At 38.5% G+C, this 13885-nt stretch overlaps 1 protein-coding gene across 2 annotated transcripts in view; it reads left to right on the forward strand.

Moving 5' to 3' along the window:
* Positions 1 to 13885, forward strand: part of ankrd11 (ankyrin repeat domain 11) — a 161332-nt gene that overhangs the window by 115530 nt on the left and 31917 nt on the right. For both annotated transcript variants that reach the window (XM_079598165.1, XM_079598166.1), the window contains exon 3: positions 8638 to 8783. In XM_079598165.1, the coding sequence (XP_079454291.1) occupies positions 8697 to 8783 (87 nt within the window). In that variant the 5' untranslated portion in view covers positions 8638 to 8696. The remainder of the gene's footprint in view (positions 1 to 8637; positions 8784 to 13885) is intronic.

The following is a 13885-nucleotide window of genomic DNA, read 5'->3' on the forward strand; positions in this document are numbered from 1 at the left end:
TGGGTTTATGAGCTATACTGGGACCAGCCACCGGGGGGCGATCGAGACTCTGGGTTTATGAGATATACTGGGACCAGCCACCGGGGGCGATCGAGACGCTTTGGCTTCACTTTTCAGGACTTGTGCGGCACGCGTGTACCCGACACATCTCCGTGTTCCCGATGCAAGTAACAAAGCTTATTGCGATTTTATTGGACATTCATGATGAAACCTGAAAAGTGACCCACAGTCTCTGTTCAGCTTTCTCTTCATAAATAATTGCAGAATCTAGCCTTAACGCTTTTGTGAATAAAAATGAAAATGTGAACAAAAACAGCCTATTAAATGCCCTTATTATCATTTAAAATGATGGGTAATAAAATATTTTATGACCCTGTCCATCAAAATGATGCGACCTTTACAGCTGATTGGTCTGTTTGTGAATATTTCTGAGATGAGAACAACCTCGAGCAGTTGTGACGTCACTGTAGACAACCAGAAAGGAGGCCAGAGCTCATGTGATGCACACACACACACACACACACACACACTCTCATTTCCACGCTGACTCGATGCAGTGCGGTTCTTTTCCGCTGACAGACAGATGCACTAAACACCAGTGGACGTGATGACATCGCCCTGCGTTACCATGGTGCAGAACTGGGGGATTGTGGGCCCTTTTATCTCAGCAGGAGGAACCGTTTCCAAAGCATAGCCCATAATACTCATACTGTGCAGCAGCGATTGTGTGAGGGATGAGGAAGAGCTGGACTGAGGCGACACACTGCGCTGGCCCCTGTTTGACCGCAGAGGGAGGATCACTATTGATCGATGCATGGAGGAATATTAGTTTGAGCTGAGGGTTCAGGTGCAGAGGCATTTATTCTTAGTGTCTCGCCAAACATGCTGACAGGTCATGGGTTTTGCCAACAGGAAATGCTGTAATGATTATATGTGCTGACAAAACTATAATGTGGCTTGTGGTCAACCGATATTGGTCTTTTGATGGTCAATGCCGATATCTTTAGTGATCAGGGTTGCCGATATAAAGCCTATCTTTAAAATAAACATATCTAAACTAATATTTTTAGGTATAATATTCATAAATATTTATCTCATTTCTATCTAATTTTTATCTCATTTTTCCCCCCTATTTTAAAATGTTTTTTTTGATGGCCAATGCCGATATCTTTAGAGATCAGGGTTGCCAATATAAAGCCTATATATAATTGATATTTATTTGAATTCATGTTTTTAAAAAAATCTTTAAAATGAACATTTATATCTAAAGAACATATTTTTAGATATATTATTAATAAATATTTGTCTCATTTATATCTCATTTTTTATTAATAAAAATTTATATAATTTCCCCCCTATTTTAAAGACAATATCTATGCATCAGAAATTGGCTTACTGTCTTTATAAGATTAAGTTAAGATTATCATGATATTTACGGATTAAAAAATAAAATTACCAGCTAAATTAATGTCACTAATAATTCGATGCATCGCCAGCCAGAAGTCCCGCCTCAGACGTGAGAATACTGGCGTGTTTGAACATATAAACATGCAGTGTACCTGCTTTGCATATAGTCATCTCTGGCCACTCCTGTAGATCTGGTGATTCTGCTTCTGTGTGAGCATGTGTCATGCTGCGAACACATTTACTTAAAGGTGAACTAAGTAACTTTTTTACCTTAACTGATCAACTTCGGGGTCACTGGAATGGTTATATTACTTATTTTGGGTTGAATGGTGGTGGTTTCGCACCCCCCTGGTGCCCGTGAGCGGAAAAACAGCGTTTGCAACTTTGGGCCGGCGACCCGCCGGCCTCTTCGTCTGGAAGTATCGTGTGATCCCAAGTCTCGCGAGGTAAAGAATTGCTTTACTGCAAAAAGAAATCTGCTATAATGCTGTCATTATTGCGCTCCCTCGCGCTGTTGGAACCCGAATGAAGACGACGTTGCAAAGAGTTTCCCATCTGCTTTGATGTCGTTGATCTACTAAGCCTCTAGTGTCTGAGAATAGCCAGCGAGTTTTTAACAGTTGTTGTCAAATATCTATTCCGAAGCTGCGGGGGGAGCTCTAGAGAGAAACCTCCGAGCAAAACGCGAGGATACAACAAAGAAATCCCGATCTTACTGAGGGCTGCTTTAAAGCCCTTATGTATGATGCATTATAAAGGTATCCGTAATAAATCATATTTTCATAAATAATTGTAACCAAAGTTTAAATGCATTATAATATTTGCAGATTCTGAAATAGTTTTTTTAACATGCGTTTTAATGTATTATACTTTCATGTGTTCAATTGTTAGATACGTTTTATAATGCATAACTGTATTAGTTTTATAACTGTAGTTACAGTTGTTCATGAGACTATACAATGCATTATAAGGTACAATACAACGCATAATTAATGCATTAAAAATAATAAAGGTTGACTGATACGGGTTTTTCTCTGGCCGATGCCAATATTTAGATATTGGGGCAGCCGATATATGATGCTTATTTATTTTTTTGGCTGATATGTTTGGTCATAAAATCTAACCATTAATAAGAAGTAATACAGAAAATTGCTTAAATTAAGCATTTATTGAACAACATAAGCCTCTCCAATCAGTGCACTTGTGCAAAAAATGTTTTGTATACGTTAAATATTAAATGCACATACAGGTCATAAAAAATCTAGACTGTCAAATAAACTTTTAGATAATTGCGCCTGCCTATTAATCGGCCTAATTAATGCCAAATATCTGCCCGATCAATCGGTCGACCTCTAAAAAATACTTTTATAATGTATTATACATCTTTAAGTAGTGTTACCCAATTATTATTTTTTATAGTCTTCATTTTCTCTGAAAGAACAGCCATGTTATGTTGGTTTGGTTTCCTGTCTGAATCTGTGTAGTTTGCACATGTGGTTGTGACGGGCCGCTGGAAGCAGGAGATTAGGGGGAGCTTTGTGTTCCCGGCGGAGCAAAGGCAGGACTGCCCCGTCAGCAGGCTCGCTGTCTAACCACTGACCCAGGGTCAGCCTCAGCAAACCGAGAGGGTGAACATTCCTCCCAGACTAATCCCATGACCCAGAGCCAGCCGTCCACTAACAAGGCCTATCTATCAGCCCATCATCTATAGCTGGAGAAATGCAGCTGGTTGAGTCTGAATTTGTTGAGTCAAATTCAATTTTGACTGGTTAAATTCTAGTAATCAAAAAGCATGTCTAATTACTTGAAATCATGAAACGTATACAATTTCACAACAATATATCAAAGGTTTAACAAAAATTTACTATGAAATACATTCAAAAAAAATTCTCAAATTCAGTTTTATTGTTTACCAAATTCTGTTTTAGGTTTTCTGGATACTATTTTAATGGTTTAATTAATTGATTTAATTTCTAGGAAATCCTCAAACTTTTTTATTTTGTCAAACAAAATGCTGCACAAAACAATAGTTCTAACAATAATAATAATGTTAGTATTATTACATTGAGATGTAGCTTAATTCTACTCTACAACAGTAGAATATTTCTATCGTACTTTCCCCAAGTTAAACTGAGCTTTTATTTTGAAGGGTTACCATGAAGACCTTTGAGTTTTTATGAAATGACGATAGTTTTTCTCAAATGAAGCGGTAAAATGCTGATGAAGTGACTCTCAGAGCGGCTCTGGAGCTGAAGTTCATGCATTCATGTCCTCATATAGGCTAAAAAAGGCCATTCATTCACACAGAGACGGGATTCAGGATTGAAATGGTCTTTTTGCGGTTTAATATTATCAGACACCCATCTATAGTGCAATTTAATGTAAGTGTAGTGACCTGCTTTTTATTCGTTCTTCAAAAATGTAACAAATTTCGCGTATACTGTAAATTCCGTATTTATGAGTGGATTCCGCGATTCCGTCTTCGTTTTTCGCATCAAAACTCGAAAAATGTAAATATGGTGCAAAAGTTCAACTTAAAAGGTGAAACTAATATAGCCTATTATATAGACTCATTACATGCAAAGTGAGATATTTCAAGCCTTTATTTGTTATTATTTTGATGATTATGGCTTACAGCTTATGAAAACATTCATTGGAATATGTCCAAACTTGCACACACACACACTGTGTTCTCGCTGCTGCTGTGTGTTTGTGCAGAAGGAAGCGGATACAGGGAGAAGTCAGTATTAGGCCTTGTGTCGTCTGCTCCGGCTACAGTAGAGTACAGTGCTAAAAGTAGACCTCATATGTGATGAATTACAGCTGTCTGCAGGCAACAACAGCAACAAAAAACCCCTCTTTGTCTGACACAAGCACCCACACTGATGGCAGATGCGCAGCGGCTTTTGATTGGGCTGGAAAGCAGAGGAAATGAGCCGTGTTTCTGGAATGGATGTTATTGTGTTTCTTCTCTGGGTGCCGTTCCTCTTTTCCTGCAGAAACGCTTGCAGAACACACACAAGTTCACAAGCAAGGGTGCACAAAACACACACATTCCTCCTTAAGCAGACGCATTATACTTCATGTACGTTCATGTACGGCCTGTTGAATTGTGAATCTCACAGCTGAGCTAACATATAAAAGTAGTTGAATGGCCTGTGGTTGTTTTGATCATCGTCTAAACATGTTTTGTTCTAGAACATGCATCAACCCAAGCATGTTTGTGTGCCTCTTCCACACCACGTTTGTTTATCCCCATTAGAGCCTGACCTTTCGAGCACTTTTGAGGTGTGGGAGACAACAGAAGTGTGTGTGTGTGCGCGTGTGGTAGATATAAATAGCAGTCTTTGAATAGAGAGATGGTGAGTGCCAGTTTTCCAGGCAATGGGCAGTCACACAAAACTAAAACATACATTATGGAAGCAGAATTATAGTGTACATCTGCCCTCACGATACGCCTTTTGTTCAGCATACACAAATATTTGTTGATCCAAGCATCATTACCCATTCACATTAGACTGGCATGTGCGCACAACGTTAAGTCAAGATGCCCGTCTCGACGAGTATCCTCGTAAACACAGTCAGTTGTGTGTTGTAAACAATTGAGAAAGCAAACGGATGCGTATCATAATGCTGTAAACGATAAATCACGATTAATTGAATCCAAAATAAAAGTTTGTTTACACATATTTATATGCGTGTGTATTGTGTATAATTATTTTGTATATAAATACACACACATGCATGTATATATTTAAGAAAAATGTGTTATTTATATATAAAATAGTTCTAAAAATATGCATACAGTATATAAATGCAAATATTTCTCAAATATATACATGCATGTGTGTGTATTTGTATATACAAAATAATTATACACAATACACACACATATTATGTAAACACAAACTTTTATTTTGGATTCGATTAATCGCGATTAATCGTTTACAGCCCTATCAATTATCAATGATTGTATTTTGTTTATAATTTTCTATGCAGTTTCACTCTACAAAATCACTCAATTATTCTTGAATGATTCATTATTTTCAATTAGAGCTATTAAAATCATGGGTGAAATGTTTTTTATAACAAAATATCGCAATATACGTTTGTTTTTTCCCGATATTGTCCAGCCCTAATACACACTTGGTTAATTTCCTCTAGATCTGATAGTGATTAAGTCACTTGTGTCATGTGCACTTTCACAACATTTGGGTATGATTGCATTTCACGTGACGTTGCTTGCTAATTTTAGTGTATTATAAAGATTGTATCCAAAGTATCATTGATTTAAATTGCAACAGGGCGTCTTCGATCTACAGCCGTGCTGTGGGAACGCTCAGTATAAAAATGGCTCCCGAATGAGTAGAAAAAGATGACTGTGCACTAGTGCTGGGTATCGATTCAAATTTCAAGAATCGATTCGATTCCGATTCTCAAGATCTTGAATCGATTATCATTATTCGATTCGATTCGATTCGATTCGATCCGATCTGATCCAATCTTATATTTTTAAAATCAAAAGTTTTTATTGTTCATGAACAATCAAGTTTTTGTATTAAATAACATTCACAAACATACATTAATGTTGTAAAAATGTATTGTTCACTCAATGTATTGATGTTAGATAAGGCATTAATGTTAATGAATGGTATCTTAATGTAGTGTTACCAACTAATCAGGAGATAAAACGTGTTTTATTTGACTTGACTGTCCTTTTATTTAATCCAAAACTGCGTTCATATTTAGAAGGCCTTTTAAACTAGATACAACGAACCGCACACGATACCACTTTAGGGGCTGTTCACATATCGCGTTTTATGCGCGTGCAAATTCAGTGAGAAGCACTTCAATGCATCTCAACAGGTCATGTGACAAAAACCAGCGGCCTTTCCGTAACAACATGGAAAGCTCGGCCGAACAGCTGATCATAGCTGTACAGGGCGGCTTTTTATTTCTCATCTCAATGAATATATCTAGTAGTAAAGCTAATGCAAGGGCTAGAAATCAATTAATTATTTGATGATACTTCCTCGTCATCATGGAGAGCGCAGTTTGCACCGCTTTCTCCTCTCCACAAGCGCGTGCTTTCCCTTTGCGTCTGTCGTTGCTATGCAACCATGAACAGAGGCGCGCTTAGAAAACGAATTTGCACGCGCAAAAAACGCGCTATGAACGGCTCTTTCCTCCTCTCTTGTCAACAAGTGGATTCAGAGAAACCGCATTAGCAGCATAGACAGTATTAGCAGCGCCGCCGGTCGCCATGTCTCGGTGTGTTTATGGGGAAAATGTAGGCCTGTTATTAAATCGATCCTCTGAGTTACGGATCGATCTTTAGAAATTAATATGAAAATCGATTCAGAATTGGTGAATCGATTTTTTCAACACAGCACTACTGTGCACTAGCCTTATAGACATTAAACCAATGCATTTGTTCAAAATACCATATTGTCAAAGCCTTGATGCAGAAACCGGTTGTCTGCACTATTTGCAGTAACGCATTGATTTTCCCCTTGTAATTTCTCGCAGCGCCGTCTCCTCCCTGCAGTACTAATGAATTGCAGTGCACTTGTGCTTTAGTGTTTTATATCTGTGTCTTATCGGTTTGCCGGCGGCTCTGATCTGTGTGTACGTGACTGTGTCCGGTTTGCTGTTTTGCTTGATTTTTCAGAAATGTTCTGAATTATATTGGTGTATATATATTTTTTTAAAGGTTTTGCTTAAATGTGCAAATACCTAAGGGTGTATGGAAATGCAGTCAAAATCTTGGCTGGTGTTTGTAATGGTTTTCTTGCTTCACTGGATCAAATGCATTCTGGGACAGTGTTGGTGCTGCATTTAAAACCTATATTGAATGTGTCATTTATCCTTATGAATATGAATTTAAGTTGCTGTACTGTGTTTTCTGCAATCAGATTGCAGATCAGTGTTATCAGATGATCAGATCCTCACAATGTGTTGGCAGTAGGGCTGTCAAGAATACTACATTTTGATTGGTTGTTAGGCTAATTGTGATGGTGACTGATTTTAAATGTTCATGTTATTTACAAAAATGTATTTGTTATGAAACAATTAAAATGTGGGATAAAGCTTTAGTATTTTTTTCAATCTTTCATTGAAAATTATTTTTTTGAGAAAATATAATTTTGTTAGAAAATGTTACTTTATTGAAAAATTTAGCTATATTTATGCCTGTAATATACATGGTTAAGACATTCTGTTTAAACCCTTCTGTCTCTTTCACATCTTTGAGTTTCTGTGTGTGATTAACAATGGTTATTATATAATATGCCCCACATTCAAAATCTGTGAGATGCTGTCATCTCCTCTGTCATAGCATGTCATCAGAATTTATATGGTAATTTATAAATGCCAGAAATGTTTATTATACAAATGTGAAGTTAAAATGAAATGCAACCAAATGCCCATTATGATGATAATCTGAAGTGTGCTGTAATCAGGCGATTTTATAGTAATGGTGACAAACTTTCTGACGACTGTTGAGTTTTTACTGTTGTTTACATCCATCTAATAATTGTATGTAGAACATTGACAGATGTAGTTCAGTTCTTCTGAAACTGTTATTGTGCTTATGAGATCTGTAACCTAAATGCTAATTGTTTTTGAAGATCAATGGCATTAAATTTGCAAATAAGCGGAAAAATTGAGAACATTGTGTTGAGTTAAAGGTGCAGTGTGCGATTTTTAGCGGCATCTAGTGGTGAGGTTACAAATTGCACCCAACAGAAGTTACGGTGGCCGACAGGAAGTGATGTCGTCGTAGACGGCAGAGAGTAGCCAGTTAAACAATGAGGTTTCTTTACCAATATAAATTAAGAAATTGTTAACTTGATTATTCAGTAAAACGATGTTATTGCGAATATTATTGTTGGTTGTTCATCATTGTGTCAGTGTTTTATTCGCTGACTTTAGCTTTAGCTTCTTTACATGAAGAACAACATAGTGACGAAACGCGTTTGTCCGTTCAGGGCCACCGTAGAAACATGTCGATGTAAGTGGACACGCGGTGTGTGTAGAGAGAAATGCTCATTCTAAGCTAATTAAAACATAACGCTTCATTATGTAAGGTCTTTATACACCACTGAAAACATACTTATGTATATGATGTTGCATTTCTGTCTACAGATCCTCCTAAATATTACACACTGCACCTTTACAGGAGCTTGACAGTAAAGTGCTAATGCCTCCTCTCTTCTCTCTGTCTCACAGACGGTCGATGACGATGCGATGGAAGCGTGAATGAGGTTTGGCGTGGCAATAGCTGAACGATGCCCAAGGGTGGGGGTGCTAAAACCCCCCAGCTGGAGGACTTCCCACTCAACACCGACATGGTGGAAAAGCAGGGTGGGAAGAAGGTGAGGAAAATTGCTTTTATATCCACACACACACACACACACACACACACACACACACACACACACACATACACACACACACACACACACACACAGTCTGCTGGTATAACCTCCTATAACCTCTCTAAGCTGTTAAGTAGCAACCCAATGAATAAGCTTTATCCTAAGTCGTGTCGTAAGAGCTATTATTCACATTGCTGTGTGCGCTATTGGCAAAAATTATATCTCGATATTTTCTGGGATTTTCTCGATAATTATATTGTGTTGGTATCTTGGGAGGGTTTAGGACCGCTGTGGAAATCTGACTCCTAAAGTTTTTGATATTCTTCATGTTCTGTGTTGTGGTCAGTTCACAGCAGTGAGAAAAATCATATTTTTGGTTTAATTCGATTTTTTACCTCGTATGGGCATTTTTACCTTTATAAAGCCAGCGAACTATATGTATGCATCATCTTTTGTGTCAAATTCTTACATTTAATCAATAAATTATATTAGAATAATACGATACTATATGGCTGTTACCAATCATATGAAATCAGTATCAACAAAATTACAGAAGAAACACAGAAGCTGCAACTGAACTGGCATTTAGATGCATTTACACTGTTTAATGCAGATCACAGGGACATTTAACGTGCCGTCACACATGCATAAATAATGTTTGATGTTTTAATCATAAAAACAGTGAATATTGATGTAAGAAGTGATTTAAAAAATCAAAAGATACTTTAAATGTGAAACTAATATTAAGAAATTAAGTCAATGTTACTGAGTGAGTCATTGAATCGTTCATTCAACACAACAGCCGTGTGTTGCTCGAGACACACATCAGTCCTGTGGTTTTGTTTAAAACTATTTATGTAGGCGAAATAGAGCAAAAACAGGCAATATTGTGTCTAAAATGTAAGTTGCTTAATATTAACTTTGAAATATTGTATAAACCCAATATCACATTTGTTATTGTGCTGATATTTTGGAGAAAAAACGTCACTCTGTGTTATATTGATTTAACTATCAAATTATATATAAAATACATACAGAGGTATTTTTGCCCCCTTATCTTGAATATTGAGGGCATTATTAATGCATTTAATAGATTAAATCATGCAGTGAAAGCGTGCACTCTAGGTGTGTATTTTGTAAAGTGAGACATACTCGATACTGTCAGATTGCACATCGTCACACACTCCTATGGTGTGCTCACTTCAGCATTCAAACTAACTAAGAATGGACATCTTTAATTTGATTTTAAACATATTTAAAGTCAATAGATGATCATATACTAATTAATCAATCTGCACTTATGTGTAAATTTACATAGATTGTGTCGCCTAATCCGGTTTATTGTACAACAATAATGTTGTGCTTTTTACTCTTAGCCATTTTACTTTGTTTGTGACCCTGGAGCACAAAACCAGTCACATGGGTCAATTAAAAAAAATGTTGATTTATAGTTCACCTGGGAGATGAATAAATAAGCTCTCCATTGATGTGTGGTTTGTTAGGATAGGACAATATTTGGTCGAGATATGACTATATAAAATCTGGAATCTGAGGGAGCAAAAAAAATCTAAACATTGAGAAAATCTCCTTTAAAGTTGTGCATTTATGTTCACGATTGTGCTGCATTCACTCACAAAAATACATGTTTTATATATTTACGGTAGGAAATTTACTAAATATCTTCATGGAACATGATCTTAATATCCTAATGATTTTTGGCATAAAAGAAAAATGGATAATTTTGACCCATACGATGTATAGTTGGATATTGCCACAGATATACCCGTGCGACTCGAGACCGGTTCTGTGATCCAGGGTCACGTGTGTAAATAATGCTGTTTCTCTGCATACTTCTGCCTGATTTCATAACTCAACAGCTGTAATATAAACGAACCGCCTTTTACCCTCACATCGGCAGAACTGTGAGAATATGGCAATCCTCAGTTAAGAGGTTTGACCATCTTGAGGTTGTTCAACATGGAGATTAATGAGATTCATTGGCGTCCATCCCTGGATTCATTAATGCAGACAAAACACAAAGACCAACATGAAAACAGCACTCGGTATACAAAAAAAGGAATTAGTAAGTGTGGTAGAAGGTTGAGTTCTGCTGCGTTTTGAAGGCAGTTCAGTGTGGCATTGTATAAAAACAATAGAGGCGCTTTTTCTTTTCATGAGTGTTTGTGAATCCGAGGGTCAGTGTTTTGGTGCAAGACGAGACAGAGTTGGTGAAGAGTTTAAGGCCCAGATGGTGTGTGTGTGTGTGTGTGTGTGTGTGTGTGTGTGTGTGTGTATGTACATGATTCTGTGTAGTATTGCATCAGACTCTGAAGGGGAGGGAGCGAGCGCGTGAGCGAGGAAGAGTGAAAGCATTGCTAGGAAACCAGTAAGTAAACAGCGCTGCTCACACAGATGGCTTTAGAGACGAGCAGTGAAACTGTTTTGAACCTGATTTAGCTTTAGTTTCTTTCTTTCTCTCTGTGTGTGTGTGTGCGCGTGTGTGCGTGCGTGCGTGCGTGTGTGTGTGATTTGTGAGGACATAAATTTGTATAATGACATGGGTATTACACTAGTATTACAACGTGATTTATGAGGACATTTCTTGAGTCCTCGTATTTAAAATGGCTTTCAAAACATACTAAAGTGTGTATGTGTGTGATGGGTAGGTTTAGTGTGTGTGTGATGGGTAGGTTTAGTGTGTGTGAGATGGGTAGGTTTAGTGTGTGTGTGATGGGTAGGTTTAGTGTGTGTGTGATGGGTAGGTTTAGGGGTCGGGTTAGTGTGTGTGTGTGATGGGTAGGTTTAGTGTGTGTGTGATGGGTAGGTTTAGTGTGTGTGTGATGGGTAGGTTTAGGGGTCGGGTGTGTGATGGGTAGGTTTAGGGGTCGGGTTTGTGTGTGTGTGTGAGATGGGTAGGTTAAGGGGTCGGGTTTAGTGTGTGTGTGATGGGTAGGTTTAGGGGTCGGGTTTGTGTGTGTGTGATGGGGAGGTTTAGGGGTCGGGTTTGTGTGTGTGTGATGGGGAGGTTTAGGGGTCGGGTTTGTGTGTGTGTGTGAGATGGGTAGGTTTAGGGGTCGGGTTTGTGTGTGTGTGATGGGGAGGTTTAGGGGTCGGGTTTGTGTGTGTGTGTGAGATGGGTAGGTTTAGGGGTCGGGTTTGTTTGTGTGTGTGTGTGATGGGGAGGTTTAGGGGTCGGGTTTGTGTGTGTGTGTGTGTGAGATGGGTAGGTTTAGGGGTCGGGTTTGTGTGTGTGTGATGGGGAGGTTTAGGGGTCGGGTTAGTGTGTGTGTGTGATGGGGAGGTTTAGGGGTCGGGTTAGAAATACAAAATATACAGTCAGTACAGTATAAAATCGTTACGCCTATGGCATGTAAGTATAGCAAAACAAACGTGTGTGTCTGTGTGTGCACGTGGATGACATCATAGCCTCATGGCAGTGGGGGGGTGGGCCGGACGGAGACGCTCTCGCAGCAGAAACGGCTCGACGCTGCGTTCAGCTTCAGCTTTATCACGGCACTAAGAGCTCTTTAATTATCCTTCATTAGCAGTGCCAGTAGCAGACAGAGAGCCAGCTGCTCCAGTCCCACTTCCTCTCAGCAATCACACACATCCACGGAGTATTTGGACAACCACATGTTCTTATGAAGAGAACTGCTGAAAATATTCATTTATTTTCCATTGCATGCACGTTTTTTTTTTCTTCTTCTTCATAATACTTTCACTTACAAAGTTCAGGTACTCTCAACTAGGGTTTGGTATCATTCCAACAAGGTAAAAAAAAATTGTATATCATTCGCATTTATTCTAAAGGCCATTGCACACTGAGTATGAAATTCGCATCCGAAATTTTCGCACACGAAACGGGTTCGATTTTCTGCGTTTTTCGCATCCGTAACAAGCAGTTTGAATGGAGTTTGGTGCTTTGACAATTCAGAGCCACCGAATCACGAATACGAAAAAACGCATACGAAAATTTCGGACTCAGTGTGCAATGGCCTTTAGTCTTTCAAAACATTTAATTGTAGCTGAATACCATGAACAAAACTGAGCAGGCTGAAGATCGCTTTCACAAGGAACGTTTGTCTGCGTTTTAAAAATACCATAGCAAAAACAACTAGCCTAACTGATATCATTTTCAGTAGCACTTTATTTTAAGTTACTCTAGTAATAACAGTAACTAACCCTAAACCGTAACTACAGTAAGTAAACGTAGTTAATTAATATTATTCAGTACTTAAGGAGTGAAACTGTTTTGTACCTGATTTAGCTTTAGTTTCTTTCTCTCTCTGTGTGTGTGTGCGTTTGTGTGCGCGTGTGTGTGTGTGTGTGTGTGTGATTTGTGAGGACATAAATTTGTATAATGACATCATGGGTATTACACTAGTATTACAACGTGATTTATGAGGACATTTCTTGAGTCCTCGTATTTAAAATGGCTTTCAAAACATACTAAAGTGTGTGTGTGTGTGTGTGTGTGATGGGTAGGTTTAGTGTGTGTGTGATGGGTAGGTTTAGGGGTCGTGTGTGTGATGGGTAGGTTTAGTGTGTGTGTGATGTGTAGGTTTAGGGGTCGTGTGTGTGATGGGTAGGTTTAGGGGTCGGGTTTGTTTGTTTGTGTGTGTGAGATGGGTAGGTTTAGGGGTCGTGTGTGTGATGGGTAGGTTTAGTGTGTGTGTGATGTGTAGGTTTAGGGGTCGTGTGTGTGATGGGTAGGTTTAGGGGTCGGGTTTGTTTGTTTGTGTGTGTGAGATGGGTAGGTTTAGGGGTCGGGTTAGTGTGTATGATGGGTAGGTTCAGGGGTCGTGTGTGTGTGTGTGTGCAATGTAACGGTCACCTTAAAATAAAGTGTAACCTAAATATCAAGTATTATTAAAGACAAGTAAACACTCAGTAATTAAAAAGAATTAGCAATTGCACAAATAAATGCAACTGGGCAAAGAAACTCCTCTCAACTCCATTTAATGCATTTTACCAAGTTAAATCCATTCTATGGTTGTTACCCCCCCAATCAGCATGGAGAATTGTCCTCGCTGTAAAGCAGTAAGAGCCACAGGCAGTGTGAAGCGGCCCTGGCGTGTTGTGTCTGAAGTGTGGCTGGT

Source organism: Phoxinus phoxinus (genome assembly GCF_949152265.1).
Source record: "Phoxinus phoxinus genome assembly, chromosome: 2".
Taxonomy (NCBI): Eukaryota; Metazoa; Chordata; class Actinopteri; order Cypriniformes; family Leuciscidae; genus Phoxinus; species Phoxinus phoxinus.